Source organism: Brassica rapa, chromosome A09 (genome assembly GCF_000309985.2).
Source record: "Brassica rapa cultivar Chiifu-401-42 chromosome A09, CAAS_Brap_v3.01, whole genome shotgun sequence".
In the NCBI taxonomy this organism is placed as follows: Eukaryota; Viridiplantae; Streptophyta; class Magnoliopsida; order Brassicales; family Brassicaceae; genus Brassica; species Brassica rapa.
The window spans coordinates 35,258,271-35,278,154 of record NC_024803.2 but is presented as its reverse complement, the minus strand read 5'-3'; the positions used below and the strand labels follow the sequence as shown (position 1 = coordinate 35,278,154).

The 19,884-nt window shown below is 35.8% G+C and overlaps 4 protein-coding genes across 9 annotated transcripts; 3 read left to right on the top strand and 1 right to left on the bottom strand.

The window, feature by feature from the left end:
* Positions 1-4,775: 4,775 nt before the first annotated feature.
* Positions 4,776-6,570, top strand: LOC103841468 (AT-hook motif nuclear-localized protein 15). Of its 4 annotated transcripts, none has more exons than XM_033279651.1 (3): positions 4,776-4,913; positions 5,235-5,340; positions 5,438-6,570. In XM_033279651.1, the coding sequence occupies exon 3, from the start codon at positions 5,467-5,469 to the stop codon at positions 6,358-6,360; it is 894 nt and encodes a 297-aa protein (XP_033135542.1). In that variant the 5' UTR covers positions 4,776-4,913; positions 5,235-5,340; positions 5,438-5,466; the 3' UTR covers positions 6,361-6,570. The 4 variants fall into 4 exon arrangements, with proteins under 4 accessions (XP_033135542.1, XP_009116259.1, XP_009116258.1 ...); XM_009118011.3 differs by having other exon boundaries at positions 4,855-5,082; XM_009118010.3 differs by lacking the exon at positions 4,776-4,913 and adding an exon at positions 4,979-5,137.
* Positions 6,571-6,845: 275 nt separating this feature from the next.
* On the top strand, positions 6,846-10,827 carry LOC103841467 (aspartic proteinase PCS1-like). The gene has a single exon (XM_009118006.3). The coding sequence runs from the start codon at positions 8,757-8,759 to the stop codon at positions 10,092-10,094; it is 1,338 nt and encodes a 445-aa protein (XP_009116254.1). The 5' UTR covers positions 6,846-8,756; the 3' UTR covers positions 10,095-10,827.
* Positions 10,828-11,090: 263 nt separating this feature from the next.
* Positions 11,091-13,782, top strand: LOC103841466 (E3 ubiquitin-protein ligase SDIR1). Of its 2 annotated transcripts, none has more exons than XM_009118004.3 (9): positions 11,091-11,309; positions 11,546-11,655; positions 11,860-11,929; positions 12,007-12,059; positions 12,144-12,372; positions 12,519-12,630; positions 13,075-13,120; positions 13,251-13,370; positions 13,458-13,782. In XM_009118004.3, exons 2-9 carry the CDS (start codon positions 11,578-11,580, stop codon positions 13,596-13,598), a joined length of 849 nt encoding a protein of 282 aa, XP_009116252.1. In that variant the 5' UTR covers positions 11,091-11,309; positions 11,546-11,577; the 3' UTR covers positions 13,599-13,782. The 2 variants fall into 2 exon arrangements, with proteins under 2 accessions (XP_009116252.1, XP_009116253.1); XM_009118005.3 differs by having other exon boundaries at positions 11,093-11,309; positions 11,875-11,929.
* Positions 13,783-13,963: 181 nt separating this feature from the next.
* LOC103841464 (peptidyl-prolyl cis-trans isomerase FKBP20-1) lies at positions 13,964-15,445 on the bottom strand. Of its 2 annotated transcripts, none has more exons than XM_009118003.3 (6): positions 15,246-15,445; positions 14,960-15,090; positions 14,714-14,847; positions 14,542-14,621; positions 14,360-14,452; positions 13,964-14,273 (listed from the first exon to the last, which is right to left on the bottom strand). In XM_009118003.3, exons 2-6 carry the CDS (start codon positions 15,066-15,068, stop codon positions 14,117-14,119), a joined length of 573 nt encoding a protein of 190 aa, XP_009116251.1. In that variant the 5' UTR covers positions 15,069-15,090; positions 15,246-15,445; the 3' UTR covers positions 13,964-14,116. The 2 variants fall into 2 exon arrangements, with proteins under 2 accessions (XP_009116251.1, XP_033135544.1); XM_033279653.1 differs by having other exon boundaries at positions 14,960-15,100; positions 15,247-15,416.
* Between the last annotated feature and the right edge of the window lie 4,439 nt (positions 15,446-19,884).

Genomic DNA, 19,884 nt, shown 5'->3' with positions numbered 1-19,884 from the left:
TTGTGAAGCTGTTACATCTATTCTCCATATCTCTTCCAAATCGTTTCCTCTCTCTATATTGTGTTAGATTTGAATTGATCAGACAGGGAACCACTGAACCAAGGCCTTGCGAGTTCAGTAACTAAGTCCTTGGCATTTGGCCAGACTGTCCATGATCAGATCTCACATCTCTGGGTCAATTTGTTGGGAACTGATTATGGCAATCTTTTAGTTGGGATTTATCAGGAATTATCATACATTTTTTATTAGTTTTTGGAAATTTATTTGAGTATGTCATTTTTGGACATAACCTAATTCTTAAGGGTTCGAACCATGCCTTCTTAGATGTTAGGTTATCGACTTGATATGTATATGACTGATTTGTGTGGTTTCCGGATCGGACTTGGACCGTGGTAAAGGAAAGACACCGTGAGGACTCAGGCCATGGGAAGATGTGTGGTGATTGGGTCATAATTGATAATTGTGAAGTATTGATAGCCTATTGTGCAAACTGTGAACTTATGATAGACTAAGTGTGTAACTTACTAGGACGAACCTATGAATGATGTATGGATCTCATTTATATTTATACAATTGATTTGTCCCTGATGATTATCTTGTTAAGTTGATTTGTCTTGAACCTCAATTGAAATGAATTGAACTTAGAAACTAAAGGCTTAAAACCAGAATCATTTCGATATAGTTTAGGAGTTAAGGCTGCGGATCAGTGTAGGCTTAAGAGTCGGGATCGGGTCTTATACTTTGTGTCAATTATAAAATCAAAAATGTAAAATAACTGGGTTTTGCGTATAGTTAGCCGTTCAGTTTAGTTTGTTTCACTAAAACTTTTTTTTATTTTACTTTCAATCGGGTAAAAAATTACGTAGCCAAAAACATAATTCAAAGACATATTTTTGTAAATAAAATAATAACTTAAATCAAAATAATAAAAATATTTTACATTTATTTTTACTTAATTTTCATTCTATATAATTATTTTACCAAATAAAAAAAATTCTTTCCATTTCACTTAATTTAGCTAAACACATAGAAAAATCATTTTATTAGTTTATAAAACCAGTTAGGCATGAACATTGGCTTTCTATTTATATACGGATTGTTCCTTTCAGTATCGGTTTTTTTTTTAAATTAGGCCATGTTTGAATATTATGAATTTATGTGTGGGTTTTGAGTTGGTTTCTTATGGGTGTGGATGAGTCTGATGTATAGGAACCTAAAAATTTCTAAATGACAAATGTGTCTGAAATGAGTTCGGATATTTGTACCAAAAATAAGTTGATTTGTCTTGAACCTCAATTGAAATGAATTGAACTTAGAAACTAAAGGCTTAAAACCAGAATCAATTGGATATAGTTTAGGAGTTAAGGCTGCAGATCAGTTTGGGCTTAAGAGTTGGGATCGGGTCTTATACTTTGTGTCAATTATAAAATCAAAAATGTAAAATAACTGGGTTTTGCGTATAGTTAGCCGTTCAGTTTAGTTTGTTTCACTAAAACTTTTTTTTATTTTACTTTCAATCGGGTAGAAAATTACGTAGCCACAAACATAATTCAAAGACATATTTTTGTGATTAAAATAATAACTTAAATCAGAATAATAAAAAAAATTTACATTTATTTTCACTTAATTTTCATTATATATAATTATTTTACCAAATAAAAAAAACTCTTTCCATTTCACTTAATTTAGCTAAACACATAGAAAAATCTTTTTATTAGTTTACAAAACTAGTTAGACATGAACATTGGCTATCCATTTATATACGGATTGTTCCTTTCAGTATCGATTTTTTTTTTAATTAGGCCATGTTTGAATATTATGAATTTATGTGTGGGTTTTGAGTTGGTTTCTTATAGGTGTGGATGAGTCTGATGTATAGGAACCTAAAAATTTCTAAATAACAAATGTGTCTGAAATGAGTTCGGATATTTGTACAAAAAATAATTATATTACTCGATACCATATTTGTTTTTGAATACAATTAGTTATGTCAAAAAAAAAGAAGAATACAATTAATTATATTACGATATATCTAAAATATAAAACAATAATTATGAGAAATAGATGTTAATGTATAAAAATGTAAAAACTAATATTCGCGCGAATACCCAGATCAACCTCTGGTTATTCTTATAATCTCTTTTTTTCTTTTTGACATAAGACATAGTTTATTTATTCTTGTTGGATATATACTCGAATGTGTGGGTCAAACAAAATATTCAAGGAATTCAAATTCTAATTCCTGAACCGTGGTCTGTTAAAAAACAAAATTTCGAACCGTGGTATATGAATTTAAAACAAATAGTCATCATCCTTTCTCAGATCAATGTCTCTAAATCGTTTAGCATTTACATTTTTCTGGTAACTGGTTTATCCTTCAGCATTTAATATAGAGTCAAATACAGTACACACCCTCGTTTGCATTACATCCAAACTTAAGCCAAAGTCAATATATATATCAGACCTCACGTAGTCACGTGGATGTTTCATACTTTCATCTTACGATCTCCTTTTTTTTTTTTTTTGGTCAAATCATCTTACGATCTCTATGTTTATATTCTCACTACACTACACATTTAGACTCTGGAACAGTCTCATATATCACATAAAACTCGTAATGTATAAAAAAGCTTATAATATATATCTTTTTTTTGGTCAACTTAATATATATATATCTTTTTTTTGGACAATATACATATATATATATATATATATCTAAGGTCAAGCGTACTGCAGATTCTGCTAGTCTGTTTCTTATTACGAAATTTATGTCATGAATTATATAAGTAAATAATAGATACGGATTTTACTATGTCTTTGAATGTTTTTTTTTTTTTTTTTTGGTAAAATGTAAAGATATTATTACCAATTTTCAGTTTTTGACAGAAATACAATGGTAACAAGAAGCGAAACGGAGGAAATAAAACAAAACTAAACACCCACACAATCTTGACAACACAGTGACAAGCACAACAAACAGAAGCTGCTATTGGAGGTCTCAGCTAATTCGCACAACCGCTTGCCACAAAAGGAAGAGCCACAGTTAATTCGAGAGTCGGAACCCGGTAATTTTGGCCCTCCCCGATGATCCGCTCTTTATGATTGGCTCGACCAAGAACAGCTCGAGGTAGACTTCCTAAGCATCCACCAAACACAAACAGACAGCCACTCAAGAGGCCTAGAACGCCTGCATCCACAAGATCGAGCAATTATTCGGACGCATACAGCTCCAAGGAGCGAAGCGCCAAAGACCTGCACAAAAAATGGGGGTGAGAAGCAGCCGCAGCACCACAGTTAGCCCTCCGGGCCATCACACGAGTCGGAGGAGCACATCCACAAGAACGCAGAGCGCAGGCGCGCTTAGCTCAAGTGCTGGGATGACGGGCTCAAGCACATGGAAGCACGAGACATTACTTAACCGAATGACCCAGCGGATAAGAGAGTCTCGACATGGACAGTCTCTGAGAACCAGAGAAACTGACCGACAAGAACGGATAACAGATCAGATCGAAGAATAAACAGCCGTAAAGAACACCGGAGGAGACTCGATTAGTTTCTTTGCCAAGGAAACTAGCACGAGCACTAAGGTGGTCCGCTGTGACCAGAGGGGGACAAGCAAGGAGCCCACGAAGTGGTTCCGAACCCAAGCCATAGACGACTTATCGTCGGAGGCCTAAACGTCGAGCCACGCGCCAAACCGAGGACTGCCGGATACGCCACACGACGAAGCCATATAGTCCTACAAACGCATCGATGAGGATGAACCACACCGCACCTACTGAGCATTAGACAGCCTGAACCGCCCTACGACGAGACACCACGCGTAGGGAAGACTCACGCGCCGCTGAACATCTCCGCCAGGATAACGAGAAGACAAAGAAGACAGGTAGACGGACAGATCCCGAGCGTAGAAGCCACCGTTCCAGAGCACGCGCCACGAATCGCTGAGATTTGTTGTAGATCTAAAGAATGAAAATCGACCACCAACAGATCGCAACCCCAAAAAAACCGACCCTAACCACCAACCACGACTACACCTGCCTCGCCTCATCACCAGAAACTCAAGACCACCGTTGGCTTCAGCCTAGGTTCCTCCGCCGACGAGAATCTCGAGACATCAGGGACAAACGCATATCGGAGGGAGTCAGAGGAGAGTAGCAGAGCAAAGGAGAAAAACAAGAGATAGAGAGGGAAGGAGCCCTCCGGTAACGCTGCAAGGACCAGCCGCCCCGGAGGCAAACGTAGATTTAGGTTTTTTCTTTGTTTTTTAGAGAGGAGTTAGAGAGAGAAAAAAAAATGTCTTTGAATGTTACAATGTGTATTACATATAAATTATAATATCAAATTATCAATCTCATCTCTGATGTATAAACATGACTGGAACTTGGTTCTTGTTCAAACTTCTAAGTTCTAACCGACAAAATTATATAAGGACCCCAAATTATAGAGAGAATAAACTATAAAAGCAAATATTTCGGCTCTAATTTTGTAAGCTTACCTTTTAGACTGAGAAAAAGTTTGACAAAAAAAGAAGAAAATCAAATAAAAATCATCAAAAACTTAAAATATAGTATAGTTCAAGGTCAAGTCAACTTTTTCTCCTTTTCTACAGATGATTTTTCACTATCAAACCAGAAGACTCGTTACCAAATATGGATCTTTGAATTGACAATTGAGGCCAGGGGTAATATAGTAATTTTGAAATGGGTCCACAACCAGGGCTAGTGTGTAGAAGAGACAAGGCGTGTCTAGAGAAGCTCGCTCAAACTTTGGCACGAACACCTAAAAGTTCAATGGTCCAAAAGGACGGCTCTAGTGGCAAGATAGACAGATAGAGAGAGAGGACCGCTTCAGAGAGCGTGATCAAGGAAAGATCAAATCACATATTCATCATCCACCTCGATACCCTTATCGTACGCCTCTCTCTTACCATTAAGTCCCTTTAACGTACGCACATTTTTTTTTCCAAAAGTACGAAATAGAAAGAGACCGTAGGAGAGAGTTCTTACAAATCCTACAAGTACAAAGCTTTGCCCCCTGAAACAAATCTTTGGCTCTCTCTCTCTCTCTCTCTCTCTGTGGGTACGGTCTTCCTTTTAATCAAATCGCATAAAAGTTCAGATTTTTATTTTGATTGGTAAATAAAGAACGATAGTAAATAAAAGTAGATTATTTTATGTTTTAGATTTTCTTGCTAGATCTGATTATTTTCTTTGTCTTTTTTTTTTCTTCAGGTATCTGTTAGAAAACAAATGATGTTCCATGTCGTCTGTGTCTGCTTCATGCAACATGTTGGTTTGGATTTGGTTACAAAACATTTAATCTAGAGTTTAGGATAAGGTTTTCGGATTTTTTCCCTCTCTAGTAATAGTTTCTTGTCGGAGAGTAGCAAGAAAAAAAATAATAAAGATTTTATTTATATTTATTTTCACTTTAGAGAAGAAGAGAAAAAAAAAAGGTAAAACAATGGCGAATCCTTGGTGGGTAGAGAGTCCAGTGACGTCATCAGCTCCTTCTTTGCACCACAGGAGCAATAACCCTTCTATGACCCTGTCGGATCCCAGACTGGACCATGACTTCACCAACAACAGTGGAAGCCCTAACACTCAGACTCAGAACAGCCAAGAGGAGCAGACCAGCCGCGACGAGCTACCCGCGGTTGAGCCCGGATCCGGATCCGGGTCTACGGGTCGACGTCCTAGAGGCAGACCTCCCGGTTCCAAGAACAAGCCCAAGAACCCAGTGGTTGTCACCAAAGAAAGCCCTAACTCGCTGCAAAGCCATGTCCTGGAGATAGCCGCGGGTGCTGACGTGGCGGAAAGCCTGAACGCGTTCGCTCGTAGACGCGGGAGAGGCGTTTCGGTTCTGAGCGGGAGCGGTTTGGTCACTAATGTTACTCTGCGTCAGCCTAGTGCGTCTGGAGGAGTAGTGTCTCTTCGTGGTCAGTTTGAGATCTTGTCTATGTGCGGTGCGTTTCTTCCGACTTCCGGTTCTCCCGCTGCAGCCGCTGGTTTGACCATTTACTTAGCTGGAGCTCAGGGTCAAGTCGTGGGAGGTGGAGTAGCTGGACCGCTTATTGCATCTGGACCGGTTATTGTAATCGCTGCTACGTTTTGTAATGCTACTTTCGAGAGGCTACCGATTGAAGATGAGCAGCAAGGAGAGCAGCAGCAACCACAAGTAGAAGAAGCTAAGAAGGAGACTGATGATAATGAGAGTGGGAATGATGGAAACGATGGGTCGATGCAAGCGCAGCAGATGTATAGTATGGGTCCTAGTTTTGTGCCAAATGGTCATCAAATGGGTCAGCAAGACGTGTTTTGGGGTGCTCCTCCGCCTCGTGGTCCTCCTTCATATTGATAGTTAGATAGGCGGTGGTGGCTGGACGTGGTTCTTTTAACTGGAATGGAATGATTATATGGTTAGGCTTTTGTTTATTAAGACTCTTAAATTTTTCCTCTTGTGCGGGTAATGACATTTAGCTAGTGTTTGTTTGTGTTTGTGGCGGTGATTACTGGTTTTTTGTGACTAGTTATTTTGATCGGCGGATAGCTTTTTATGGATGTTAAACTGATGGTAGAATCGCATTTGAGCTTTGATGTGTTTCTTCTTTCATTAAAATGTGGAAAAAACTGAGCATTTGTTTTGAAGAGAAATGGTTTGTGGCTTCTACTTTGAAAGCAATTATGACTATCATTCTTTTCTTAATGTTGGTAAGTATGAATTTAATTATCTTTGGCGCTTCTTAAGCCCCTTTTGTATTTTGAAGCATTTTTGAATAATTTCTTAGTTCTTTTCTCTTCAAACTCGTACTAGTTGATGCTGAATAGTTTTGTTTGGGTGTTTCGCTCTATTACTTTGTTCTTCTTGAGCTTGGGATAACGGTAAAAGAGTTGTCAAAGATTTAAGAAATTATACTTTCTGGATATATTACATAAGACTTATTTGGTCTTGCAAATTTTTTTTATGTAACACTTGCAGTACAAGCAAATAAAAAAACAAATGTACGGGAGATTTGGTCCCATAACTAAATTCCCCAGCAGTTTGAAGTACAAGAATGCTACCTTTTATTAAGCTTAGCTGCTTGCCTACTTCATAGTGATTTAGGTACATATTTGTGAACCAGTTGTTGTCATGGATTTTTTTTTGGGGTCAATTTGTCATGGATTTTATACCTGATTGTTTATTAGTGTTTGTTATCGCTTGTGCATACTAAAATCTTCTGTTACTCCATTATCACGTAAATCTGAAATACAACGAATGTTGATTACCATACAAATTTTTCTATTTTTTGTTTGTCAAACCGAATTCTTCATTACTTAACTGAAAGAATTTACATAACAATAAAGCGTTCAAGACCTGAGTGAGCTTGACGATTCTCTAAACGAGGAATAAAACAAAGATAACGGACATAAGAGAGTGGCGAGGTTCCAAATGTCAGTAAGGACACCTGTAATCTCATTCACATCCAACCCTGATCGCAGGACCGAGATGAGGACTGAGAGTCCGAAAACAGTTGGATACTCTTGAAGGTTGGTTCTTTGGCTTTGATGAGAGCTTCCCGGATGGCTAGTGCTTCCGCCATCAACACTGAGCAGACAAAAGGGCGGTTGGTAGAGCCTCGACAGAGCACTTCTCCCTCCACGTTTGTGATGATCCATCCCATTCCTCCTACCTTTGTAATTTCCTGTCAGGCACCATCAGTCCAACATGGTGGAACTGAAGAGAGGCGCACAGAGGTAGCAGGCATCTTTACTTACTCCTTTCCTTTCTTGAGATTTTTCTATTTTATAATCTAAAGTTCATAAAAACTGACAGAACAAAACTTTCGTTTCAAAATTAATACAATACTTTAACATCGTTATTATCTCATTGGCACAGTGATTAGCAAATTTTACAGGGGCCTATCAATTCTAATTCTGAAAATTAGGATTTATGAACAAATTGTAATTATTCTCTACAGTACTTCTGTATACATTTATGAGATACAATTAACCCAATTTTTTTCAAGATCATCCAGTAGATCTTAGTCAAAATTTTATAAATTTATAACAAAAAAGTTTTTTTTTTTCTTTTAAGGGTAAGTATATTCAACTTTGACCAAGAACATATCTAAACGGAAATGCAGATTTTAATACCTTGACTAAATGTAGCGACTTACCAAACGTCTTGGTAATGTGTATATATCAATTCTTCATACTATTTTCTTCTAAACAATCATTTATTAGTTATTTATCAACTAAGAATTCAAACAATACTTTTATGGCATATTTTTCACGTATTCCGTTCGTTGATTCTAAGCAGTAAAATATAAACTCTATAAATTAATATTTGATAAATTAATAAACACAAAAAATCATTTATTTTTTTTTATTAGACTAGTTCAAAATATGACACAAACCAATAATATATTTAGAAAACTAAATATATGATCCCACTAAAATTATAAATTAATAATTTATATGTATATACATTTTATATAAATACAAACGAACCGTTGTGTTATTTGTTTTATGTTCATAATAAAATTATTTTTATATATTCTTAATATTTTAATATATTTAATGATATTTAATTTATAGAGTTTTTAATGTACTAAGATTTTGTTATTGGTTTCATTTTCTTTAACCGTTTTAAGGCTTTTTCATCCTTGTGATTTGTTTCCTTAGCTGCTTAACATACATTCATGTATAAATATAAAGGATGTTGCGCTCATCACAAATCATCGTTGAAGAGAGAAAGAATAAACTAACAAGATGTTTTCGTTATCGATCCATCTCCAAATCACATTTTGCATTTTAATAACGATCCCTCTCGCATTCTCTAAAATAATTCATACAAACCAAACACTAATCTTCCCTCTCACTGCCCAAAACATACATAAGGACCATAACGCTTCCTCAACAATATTTCTCCAACAACGTCGTCTCTCTTCTTCTCCACCAATAAAAATTCCTTTCACGCACGATGTCACACTCACCGTCTCTCTCACCGCCGGTTCTCCTCCACAGACCATCAATATGGTTCTTGACACCGGAAGCGAGCTCTCGTGGCTCCACTGCACAAAACCCTCAACCTCAACGTCCATTTTCGACCATGCAAAATCTTCTTCTTACTCTGCTCTACCATGTTCTTCACCGGTTTGCACCACCCAAACCCAAGACTTAACCGTTCCCGCCACGTGTGACAAAAAAGCTAATCTCTGTCACGTGGCTGTCTCTTACGCTGATGGTTCCTCCTTGGATGGGAATCTTGCTCAAGAGACGTTTGGATTCGGGTCTACAAGGAGACCCGCAACAGCGTTTGGATGCATGGACTCGAGCTCCAGCACTACACCAGAGGAAGACGCCAAGACAACCGGTTTAATGGGAATGAACCGGGGTCGGTTATCGTTTACTAACCAGATGGGTTTGACGAAATTCTCTTATTGTATCTCCGGTTCTGACTCAACCGGTGTTTTGGTTCTTGGTGACGCACGTCTACCTTCGCTTCCACCTCTTAAATACACACCTTTGGTAACTAAACTAGACCGGTTACCTTATTGGGACCGGTTCGCGTACACGGTCCAGTTCCAGGGAATTCGGGTCGGGTCAGTAATGTTACCCATCCCTGCCTCTGCTTTTGTTCCTGATCATTCCGGAGCGGGTCAGACGATTTTGGATTCGGGTACACAGTTCACATTCCTGCTAGCTCCGGTTTACAACATCTTGAAAACCGAGTTTACCAAACAAACCAAATCGGTTCTCACTGTTGATCCCGGTTTTGTTTTCCAAACCGCAATGGATCTATGTTTCCGTGTTGGGTCAACCAAGCTTGATTTTTCGAAACTACCAACGGTGAGTCTGATGTTCGCAGGAGTAGAGTTGACCGTGTCGGGACAGAAGCTGTTGTATCATGTACCAGGACGCGGTGCCGACCAGAAGTATTGTTTCACGTTCGGAAACTCCGAACTCGCGGGGGTTGAAATGTTTATAGTTGGGAATCTTCATCAGCAAAACGTGTGGATGGAGTATGATATTGCACAGGCAAAGGTTGGATTTGCTAATGACGTCAAATGTAATCAAGCGAGTCAACTTCTTGGATCAAGACTCTGAAAACTTTTGTTTTACAAATAGCTTTTTGATAAAATATAATATGTTTTTTTTTTTATCATCAAAAGTCACTAGGCCAAAGCAACAGAAACTGGTTTTACAGCCAAGACAATAAAACAAACGAATGCCCAGCAGTGACACAATCTTAAAAGGAAAGATCTATGCATCATTGGCTGGAGACTCTAACAAAATGCAATGTTGTTTCAGTATTCGTTTTTAATTTCTTTGAGTTTTTCTCTCAATAATCATTGGTTATAATATACAGTGAAACCTCTATAAATTAATAATGTTGGAATTATACCAAAACAATATTTTTTTATTAATTTATAGAAATATTAATTTATCAATATACTAACTGAACCAAAAACTCAATTTTGAACTATAAAATTATATTATTTTATAAAGATTTTTAGTATATATTAATTTATAGAGTATTAATTTAAAGAGGTTATACTGTAATAAGAGTTTTATTTAGCAAAATGAATATATATATATAATAAGAGTCTTTGGATTTAGGCTTTAATTTTTTACCTTTTAACTCTTGCATTGTATACTAAAAGAAATCAAATAATTTCAATATGAAGAACTTAAAAAAATAATCGTTTGGTCGAAAAAAAGAAACTTAAAAAGTAATTATTGGTTAAGAACTCTTATTATATTTTACTTGATTGGTTGCTAGATAAACTCTAATAGCCACTTTCTATGATATTTTTGTTTTTATTTTGAATATACCCTCCTCGTTTCAGTATACATAATGTTTTAGATAAATTTTGTTGTTTTATTATATATGATGTTTCCACAAATTTATATAACTTTAGCTTTATCAAAAACTACATGACCAATTATATATATATATATATATATATATTTTTTTTTCGAGCATCTTTTACATAATTTTATTAAATCAGAAAAACGTATTAGTTATGAACAGATCCCAAGTGTCATACATGACAGTGACACTACTGAGTAGGAGCCCAATAGAAAGAGAAGTGGTAACGCAAACGGCGACGTTTTAGTCCATCACTTTAAAAACCATATCAAGGGTGTGATGAAGACCCAAAAAAAAAAACTATATCGTCGAGAAAAATTTGAACAGTAGCGAGCGATAACTCGTCCCGAGTCGTCTCGCTCCGACGGCGATTCCATCGTCTCCCTCCGATGTTAGCTTCTCTTAAACAGTTCAAATCCGTGATTCTCTAGATTCTCCACATCCAGGAGGTGAGTTTCTCCTCCGATCTCTCGTTTCATTCGTTTCCGCCGATCATAGAATCGAATATCCCTCTGGTCGTCGATTTTACGAAAGATTCGTCATCATCGTAAGGTTAATGCCGTGAACTACACGGTTTCTCGAGTTGGCATTTAGTTAGGGTTTTTCGAATTGATTTTGATGGATCCAGCTAGATTCGATCCCTGCATGTTCAGTTCAAGATTAGTTTGATCAAATCTCTTTGCAGGCTCTTGTGCGTTTTGAAAGAAGACGAAGAAGATGAGTTTCGTTTTCAGGGGAAGTAGAGGAGATTTAGAGAGCGGATTCTCAGGGTTCATACCCGAGAGACGCGCTATGGTATGCCTTCTTATTCTTCATACTTTAGGGCTGTTCGTTTGGTTGTCGCAGGTACAGGCGGCAGCGGCAGCGTCAACATTCTGCGAAACAAACAACAACTGTACTCATTGACGCTGCCGCTGACGCCCGAAACCTGCGGCAACCAAACGAACATGGCTTTTATCAAAATGCTTGCAGGATACATAAACTATTACTCATGTTAAGTGTCTTTCGGTGCAGCGTGTTCATGGAGCTCGACCTGTTAACTCCAATTCCCTCGCTTTTCTTGTCACCGGTAATATATATTCCTCTTTTTTCCTTCGTTTTTATTAATCTGCAGCTCTGATGCATTGATTGGTCTGTGTATTGCAGTTCTTTTGCTGTTTATGATTCTCAATTCGCATCAGATGCCTCCTAACTTCCTGGTAATGTCATATACTACATGAGACGCCTTTTTCTTTCAGTTAGCTATGTTTAGGGTATGAGTTTGATGTTCTGTGAATTTGTAGCTCTGGCTTGTGCTTGGGGTGTTTTTGATGGCGACGACTCTTAGGATGTATGCGACTTGCCAACAACTTCAAGCTCAGGCTCAGGCTCATGTTGCAGCAGCTAGTGGGCTCTTTAGCCACACTGAGCTGAGGCTGCATGTGCCTCCCTCCATTGCTCTTGCTACCAGAGGGCGTCTTCAAGGGCTGAGGCTCCAGCTGGCTCTTCTTGATCGGGAGTTTGATGACTTAGGTCAGTTGTAATTCGATTTCTTTGGTGAAGTATTGAAATGCGATATGGCGTTAGCATCAGTTTATCTTTGTTTTCTTTTCTTTTTTCCAGTTTGATAGTATGCTCTTCTATATTTGATTTCTGAGTGAAATATTGTCCTGCTGCAGATTATGAAACTCTAAGAGCACTTGATTCTGATAATGTCCCCACAAATTCTATGAGCGAGGAAGAGATAAATGCGCTTCCAGTACACAAGTACAAGGTTTTGGATCCTGAAAAGTGAGTAAATCTTGTACCTCTTTTCTCTCCGTGAACAGTTTTGTTTAGTATGGTAAAAAGTTAGGATGCTGTTGTCTGTTGCGTGGCAACTCTTATAGACTTAAACTTCAGTAACTAGCTCATTCACTCTTTCGATATCTGTCTCAGTTTGATGTTTTTCCTAGAGGTTCGAGAAACAGAACCTGTATAGTTGAAAAAGTTTCTGGTTTATTCTACTATCATGCCCAGTGAATTGAAGATTTGTTTTTCAGTAGGTTATTCCGAAAATTCAGGGGTTCCGTTGTTCACATCACTTCTTGATTAATCGTTAGGCATAAATTATATAATGGAGCTTTAATGTGTGTTCCAAAAAAAAAAAAGGAGCTTTAATGTCAATTTCCACAGTTTTCTTGCTCAAGGCCCTTGTATTAATGGTTTTGGGATTGTGTTGTTTTTTGTTGACAGTGGTTCCTCTTTGACAAAGCAGGCATCAACCTCATCCTCAGCGGAGGTATTACATTTTCTCAAAATAGCATTATACAGAAATCGTAGTTGAGTTGGTCTTCACTCCAATTAATATTTTGTCAAGTGACTGGCTAAGTCTCAACTTTTGTATGGTGTTTTCCTTTTGTTCGAAGCAGAAGAATCAAGTTTCTGTAAGTGTGAGTAAAAAAGGAACAGAAGACGAGCTCACTTGTAGTGTTTGCCTCGAACAAGTTACTGTAGGGGAAGTTGTTCGCACCCTACCTTGCTTGCATCAGGTTTCCATATATACTCTTCATCTTAAACTAAGTTCATGTAATGCATTTTATAGTCTCTCACTGACTCGTGTATATCTGTTTGCTCAGTTTCATGCAGTCTGTATCGATCCGTGGCTTAGACAGCAAGGAACATGTCCTGTTTGTAAATTCAAGGCTCATTCAGGATGGCAAGAACAAGACGACGGGACAGATGATGATGATGATGATGAAGCCTCCGTCATGGTTTGAGAGTTCGGCTTTTGGACTCTTGTTATGTTATTAATGTGTGTATCGAAATCAGCAGAAATGGATAACCGAAACAAAAACATGTAATGGTTGATGATGATGATGATGAATTTTTAACAGCTCGATTAGATTCAAGCTAAATCATAAAACAATATCTAAGGAATACACTATGGTAACAGTTTGATTAGATTCTGGAATCTTCTGAACAAGTTGATTCATCTCATGTCGCTGTAGTATACGTATGTTTGCTCAGCCTCATGCCGGATGTTTTGATCCATGGATTATACAGAAAGGAACATGCCCTGTCTGTAAATTCTGAGACGGTTTGAAAATTTTGGTTTTGGACAATTGTCATGTTATTCAATGTGTAAGAACCAAGAACCAAAATCAGAAATATCTTAAGACACCAAAACAACTCATGTATGGTCATTATGATAATTGATGACTGCCACTTAACATTCAAGCTTAAAATCATGAAATTGTATAATCTTAGGAGTTTACAACAACGTTGGACTCATCACTCATTTAGATTTGCCTTTGCCTTTTCCCTTGCCTTGACCCTTCTTAGCGTCTAGCTTAGCTTGAATCCTAGCAGCTGCAGCAGCTTTTGCTTCTTCTCTCTTCTTCTTATCATCCTCTTTAGCAGCCGCAGCAATTTCTCTCTGCTTCTTCAGATCTCTGCAACCATAAAAACATAATCATAAGCCCAAAGGCGTTTTATACATCCTGTGGGTAAAATCAAAAGTTAGTGTTATAATGCTTACTCTAGCCTGGCTCTGTCCTCAGAAACACTTCCAACACTAGCACCTTTCCTCGGTCTACAAGCAACCAATTCCACTTCGAAAATCAAAGTTGCACTGCAATTACAAAACATATTAAAAACCAACAATTGTCATACTCAAAACTGATCAACAATGAGATGAAAGAAGTGAGAAACATAACATACTTGGGTGGGATGTCGGGAGGAGATCCACCACTTCCGTAAGCATACTCTGGCTTACATGTGAGTTTTGCAACTTCTCCAACCTGGAAAAAAAGATTGCCCAATCAGTTGCCTAAACTATATAACAGAAAATCTTAGAATCAAAAGACTGAAACAAAAGGTGAAAGTACAGAACCTTCATGGTCTTAAGTGCAATGTCCCAGGACCGGATAACACTCCCTGAACCCAACTCAAAGGAGAAAACCAGATTGTCTTCGCGTGTAGTGTCAAAGACCTTTCCATCTTCAGCCAATACACCCTCATAGTGAACTAATATAATCAAACATATAGAGTTATGATCCTTCATAAAAGTTCATATCTTTAGCTAACATCCAAGAAAAAACAAACTGTGATGAGAATCTAAAGCTCTACTACAACATACCATCAACGACAGGAAAATCATCAGAAGGTGCAATAGCATCAGGTTTGGCTCTCCTCACAATCTGTTTCAAGACCCCTCCATCTCCACTCAAATCAATCTCATCCCCCATATCTTCAAACCTTCAAAGAAACCTGCTTCACCGGAAAAAAAAAAAACTAACTTTATAAATCAAAACTAATATTCTTCGAATTTTATCAATTGATTCGATTTCTAGATATGAATTTGATGGAACTTATCATCTAACCAGAAGAAACACAACACTTGCGGATGGTTATTCGAGACTCACCTGATTCAAGGAAAGATGAATCGTTTCTGATGCGATAACGAAAGGGAAGAAGCGACTGAGAAGAGAAGCGGCGAAGTTATAACCGGAAAGAGATCGGTGGCCATAGACTGTCCGAAAATGATAGTCTCCAGATTCGATTCTTGTCTGATCCTCCCGATGCTTTTTGACGTCACGTGTTGATCTATGGGCCTCGTGACTTATTCATATTTGGTGGCCCAGTAGGCCCATCAATTTTTTCATGAGGCGTATCTACTGCAAGGGATGGAAGGCCATATAAAAATAGGTGATTGATGAATGAATGTTATTTATTTCTCTACCTTAGTTTTGATCTTTTTGGGAGTGGTAATAGATTCGAGAATTTAAATTTATTTTGAAAGGTTTCTGTTGAAGACAGAATTAATAGCTTTCGAATCACTTAAGATTTTTTTTATGAAGATTTTAGTAATGCATTTGATTAATTCATATGTTGCGGATTTTAAAGAAATGCAAATAAATCTATTCATTTAAAACTAATTAAAATTGATTAAATACATCATTGAATAACATTACAATTTAATATAAGCTCCTAGTCTTTTAAATTCAATCATATTCCTAGATTCACTACTCGCCTTAGAATTACACACACTCCCATTTTCACTTTAAAAAATAGAAGACAAGTATAATTGTAAATTTCTTTTTTTTTATCAAAGTATAAAATTGTAAATTTCTAATCCCCAATATTTACAAGCAAACTTAAGTACAAAAGATTCAACAGTGGAAAAAACTGTGAAAGTCAAAACGGAATATTTGTCCCGCATGTTGTCTGATAGATTATCAGGTCACAACAATCCAAATCAAGCATGCTAATGAATAATCAACGTTTTATAATCATTTTAGCAAAGAAGCTTTTGATTTGTTGGAATGGCTGATAAAGTAAACATACCACCACCAGCAACTAAACTATTATCATTTTCTCTTTATAATGGAATTAAGTTATCACTTATAGTAATGTGTTATTAATTCAACGTTGTAATGATTAAGCATCCCTCCATATTGGAATTTTCTATTGAATAATCAAACTGGCCCCATTTTACTTGGAAAATTTATAGGCATAATCCATAAGTTCGTAGATATGATCATAACTACATGAATAATAAACAAAAATATCGAACTCTTCTGTTACATGGTTTAACGTTGAGGTAATATAACAACTTTTTGTTCACGACTTTGGTGAGGTGTACCGTGTTGTGTACGTATATGAAATTACAAAATAGTTTAGTACAGTCAAGTGAGGTAGCAGAAAATAAACAAGATATGGATTACTATCATTTAATTTTATTTTGATAACTTGATTGATTTAACACGAAAATATTCAGCTAGAGAAACAACGAGAGAAAGGATCCAACGGGCACACACAACACATTTATATATTTTTCTTAATGTATGTATTATATCTTCTTTTATTAACTTTATTATCAGTTAGTTTATCGCTTGTATTGTGAAAAGTGTATCATAGAGTAAAATCAACAATAGTATACAAAGCGAAAGGAACTCATTCTATGGTTTATGATTCAAAACATTATATATATATGGATCTAGGTCGGGAACCCTTAAAAAAGAGTTTAATCTAAAATGTTATATATGGTTAATAGTTCTAAAAAGACTATATGGATCTAGACCTAAACCCACTTTTCGTTCAAGAAGATTGAAAATTAAGGGTGTGACTGCATAGTTAGTATATAATAAATATTTACTCTAACTTTCAAGTTATTATAGGTTTCACTAAAATATTACCAATCAAGTGAAATACTATTGTTTTCTCATAATTACTCTAGTTTTTGTTTTAATAGAGAAAATGCACATTTATTTTTACTTGCTAGAGCAACATTATTTATTCCATTTTTTCTCTTATTTTCTGTCATTTTATTTTCATCTCTTTTTACTTATTTTTACTCTATTTTACTCTAACAAAACCAATCACACTCTAAGATTAAAATAACCAAATATCCTAACAAAATAAAAACAATTATTGACAGGGTCTGAATCGCGTCCACTCCAACTCTCTAGTGGGAATTCCATTGATATTGGGCTATTGGGAAAGACATCACTGAATGCGGTATTCTTCTTAGTATAAATATATACTCCAGTATATATATTTACGTTGATGAAAACTATATAGAAACATATCCATTAAAATATCATTACTTCTTCAGCAGTAGCTCGATGAATGAAGTAGCAGAGTAGTGTCTTGACTCTATCTTTGTATGACTCTACCTAAATTTGTAGCCTAACATCTGTATAATTAATCCTATAGATAGGCCTAATTAAGCACTACAAGAAAAGTAATATTCTTATTCGTTTGAGCCATTATGAAGTATAATTAATGTTGTCATACTAATTAAAAAATGGAATCTACGGGATCAACTACGTAGTGGATTTATAAACATGAATATTTGGCTGCCCTTGTTTATAACATTTCTTATTATTGTATTTAAGTGGCAGCTTGTGTTCAAAAAAAAAAAAAAGGGGCAGCTATTTCATGAAGTCATGGACTACATAAGATGTTAAGTGTTGTCGTCACAGTACAGAATCAATTGCATAAAATAGCTGTTTTCATATTTGTGTAAGCTTTCTATTCTTTTCGCTATATATAATCTTTACTTTTGGCAACAATGGGAGAAAACAATTATTACTTTAACTAGATAATTTTTTATATCTCGCACATTCAATCAACTATATTAACAACATTAATTTTTCCAGAACATTTTAAAGTTCCTTTTGACTTCAAGGATATTCGCTATCCTAATCACATTTTAAGTGTTTAAGTTTAACCCATTATCGTTTTCCTTGTTTCTTTCCTAACCTATAATTATATTCTAACAAGTTGTTCGATGCAATAACTAATAACGGCGATATGAATTCAAATCACATTTTAGCATTTAGTAAACTCTAAAATCGTTATGAGAGAACTGAAAACCTAAATTATAATAAGCGTTCTCTCCATTTCAAATTAAGCATAACATAAATTGATAGTTCTCAGAAAAAAACATAAATTTATGTTATAAAATAAATATATTGTTTTATGATTTTAATGTGGTACTATTTTCTATTAATTTAGCTATTTTGTAAATAATAAATGTTAAGAAATTTCAACAGTAAAATAAGAGCAAAGTTAAACATTTAATTAGTTTTTTAATTTGTGCCAGAAACCTAAAACGATATCTAATTTGAAACGGGTTAGTATTTAACACTAACATGCTTTGGATTCTCTATTCTTCAATAGCAAACACTGATATTGATGAACAAAAGCACAACACAAGAATCTATAACTAAAAGAGTATGTATTGATTAACCATAAAGGAGAATCTGGTACATACATTTGTATCTCTATCTATTTCAAGAAAATCAGTACAGACGCAAAAGGAAAAAAAACATTTTCATGTTTGATTCAGAAGTCGTGGCAGTGACTATTGCTATTATCGGTCCAGCAAAGAAGCATAATGACGCATCTCCCAATGATGTAAAAGCGAGCCCTTTGTTCTCTCACCAATCTCCCACACTTCCTCGTGAAACCGTGTTTCCTCTGCTTCTTCTGTCTCAACGAGCTCGTGACTCTGGACGGGCCTCCATCGTCTCCGAATATTTCCTTTGTGGACGATGGTTTCCATCTTTCGTTTAGCTGAAACCGCGGCGAGTTTGCTGATGATCGAGTCATTTAACTGAAGATTTTGGTGTATTTGGTTTGGCTTTGGAAGATTATCTTGTTGAATTTTGGAATCTGTTATCTTGAAGATGGGAGATTCAGCAGAGTTAAAGAGAGTAGAAGCTGCTGATGAGGAGTTTAGTGTCTACTTACGCATTTATAATGGTGTTAGTGGTACAAATAAATATTGATCGTTGAACACTCAAAACGATTATTTTCTCCTTTTGTCTTTCACTTTAGTCAATAAGTAAATATTTAATCTATGAACATAAAATGATACACCACTGTAGTTCTAGCACCTTTTTCTTTCTTACGTATATTTTTTTGAAAATGTTCAGTTTTACAAAATTGAGTGAGTAAGAAATAAGTTATTTTCAGTTAATGGAAAACGAAACAAAGGGGATCATAATGATCGACTCTACGGTATCGTATATAAGTCTTTCTTTCCTTATGGATTAATAAAAATGCTTTTTTATCTATCCTTCGATATTCATACTAGCACAACTTTTTTAATCTGATATAATGAATGGACAACGATGTACTCTTAGTATTTTACGATAGACAAATCAAAGGATGCGGTGCTTAAAAAGGAATACGGTGTACGGGTTACTAAGGCAATGACTGATAATTTAACTCGTTGCATAATTTTATCATAACTTATGGCTCATGCAACATGTTATATCAAAAACCCTAATCTGTCATAATTTCTTTTTGAAAGAAAATCTGTTATAATTGCATACACTAAGTTACATCTCCAAAAAAAATTGAGTAAGATACTATCCTATCATGGTTCAAATAAAAATTCACTTAATATTTGATTTAATTAAGAAACCAAACATACTTGTAATTATATACTAGGTACTATTAATATTCCTCTTAAAATAATTTAGACAAAATTTAATATATACTAGATTTTTTAACCGCGCTACGCGCGGATAAGATATTATATGTATTTCT

What these genes read in the sequence shown, in the direction of transcription:
- LOC103841464 (XM_009118003.3), bottom strand. Translation starts at nt 15,068, where the DNA reads ATGGGGGATGAGATTGATTTGAGTGGAGATGGAGGGGTCTTGAAACAG. An exon ending in TGATTTTCCTGTCGTTGATG is followed by an intron (nt 14,848 to 14,959) that starts GTATGTTGTAGT and finishes TGATTATATTAG; the next exon opens with TTCACTATGAGGGTGTATTG. An exon ending in TTGCACTTAAGACCATGAAG is followed by an intron (nt 14,622 to 14,713) that starts GTTCTGTACTTT and finishes CTTTTTTTCCAG; the next exon opens with GTTGGAGAAGTTGCAAAACT.
- LOC103841466 (XM_009118004.3), top strand. Translation starts at nt 11,578, where the DNA reads ATGAGTTTCGTTTTCAGGGGAAGTAGAGGAGATTTAGAGAGCGGATTC. An exon ending in TACCCGAGAGACGCGCTATG is followed by an intron (nt 11,656 to 11,859) that starts GTATGCCTTCTT and finishes ACTCATGTTAAG; the next exon opens with TGTCTTTCGGTGCAGCGTGT. An exon ending in CCCTACCTTGCTTGCATCAG is followed by an intron (nt 13,371 to 13,457) that starts GTTTCCATATAT and finishes CTGTTTGCTCAG; the next exon opens with TTTCATGCAGTCTGTATCGA.
- LOC103841467 (XM_009118006.3), top strand. Translation starts at nt 8,757, where the DNA reads ATGTTTTCGTTATCGATCCATCTCCAAATCACATTTTGCATTTTAATA.
- LOC103841468 (XM_033279651.1), top strand. Translation starts at nt 5,467, where the DNA reads ATGGCGAATCCTTGGTGGGTAGAGAGTCCAGTGACGTCATCAGCTCCT.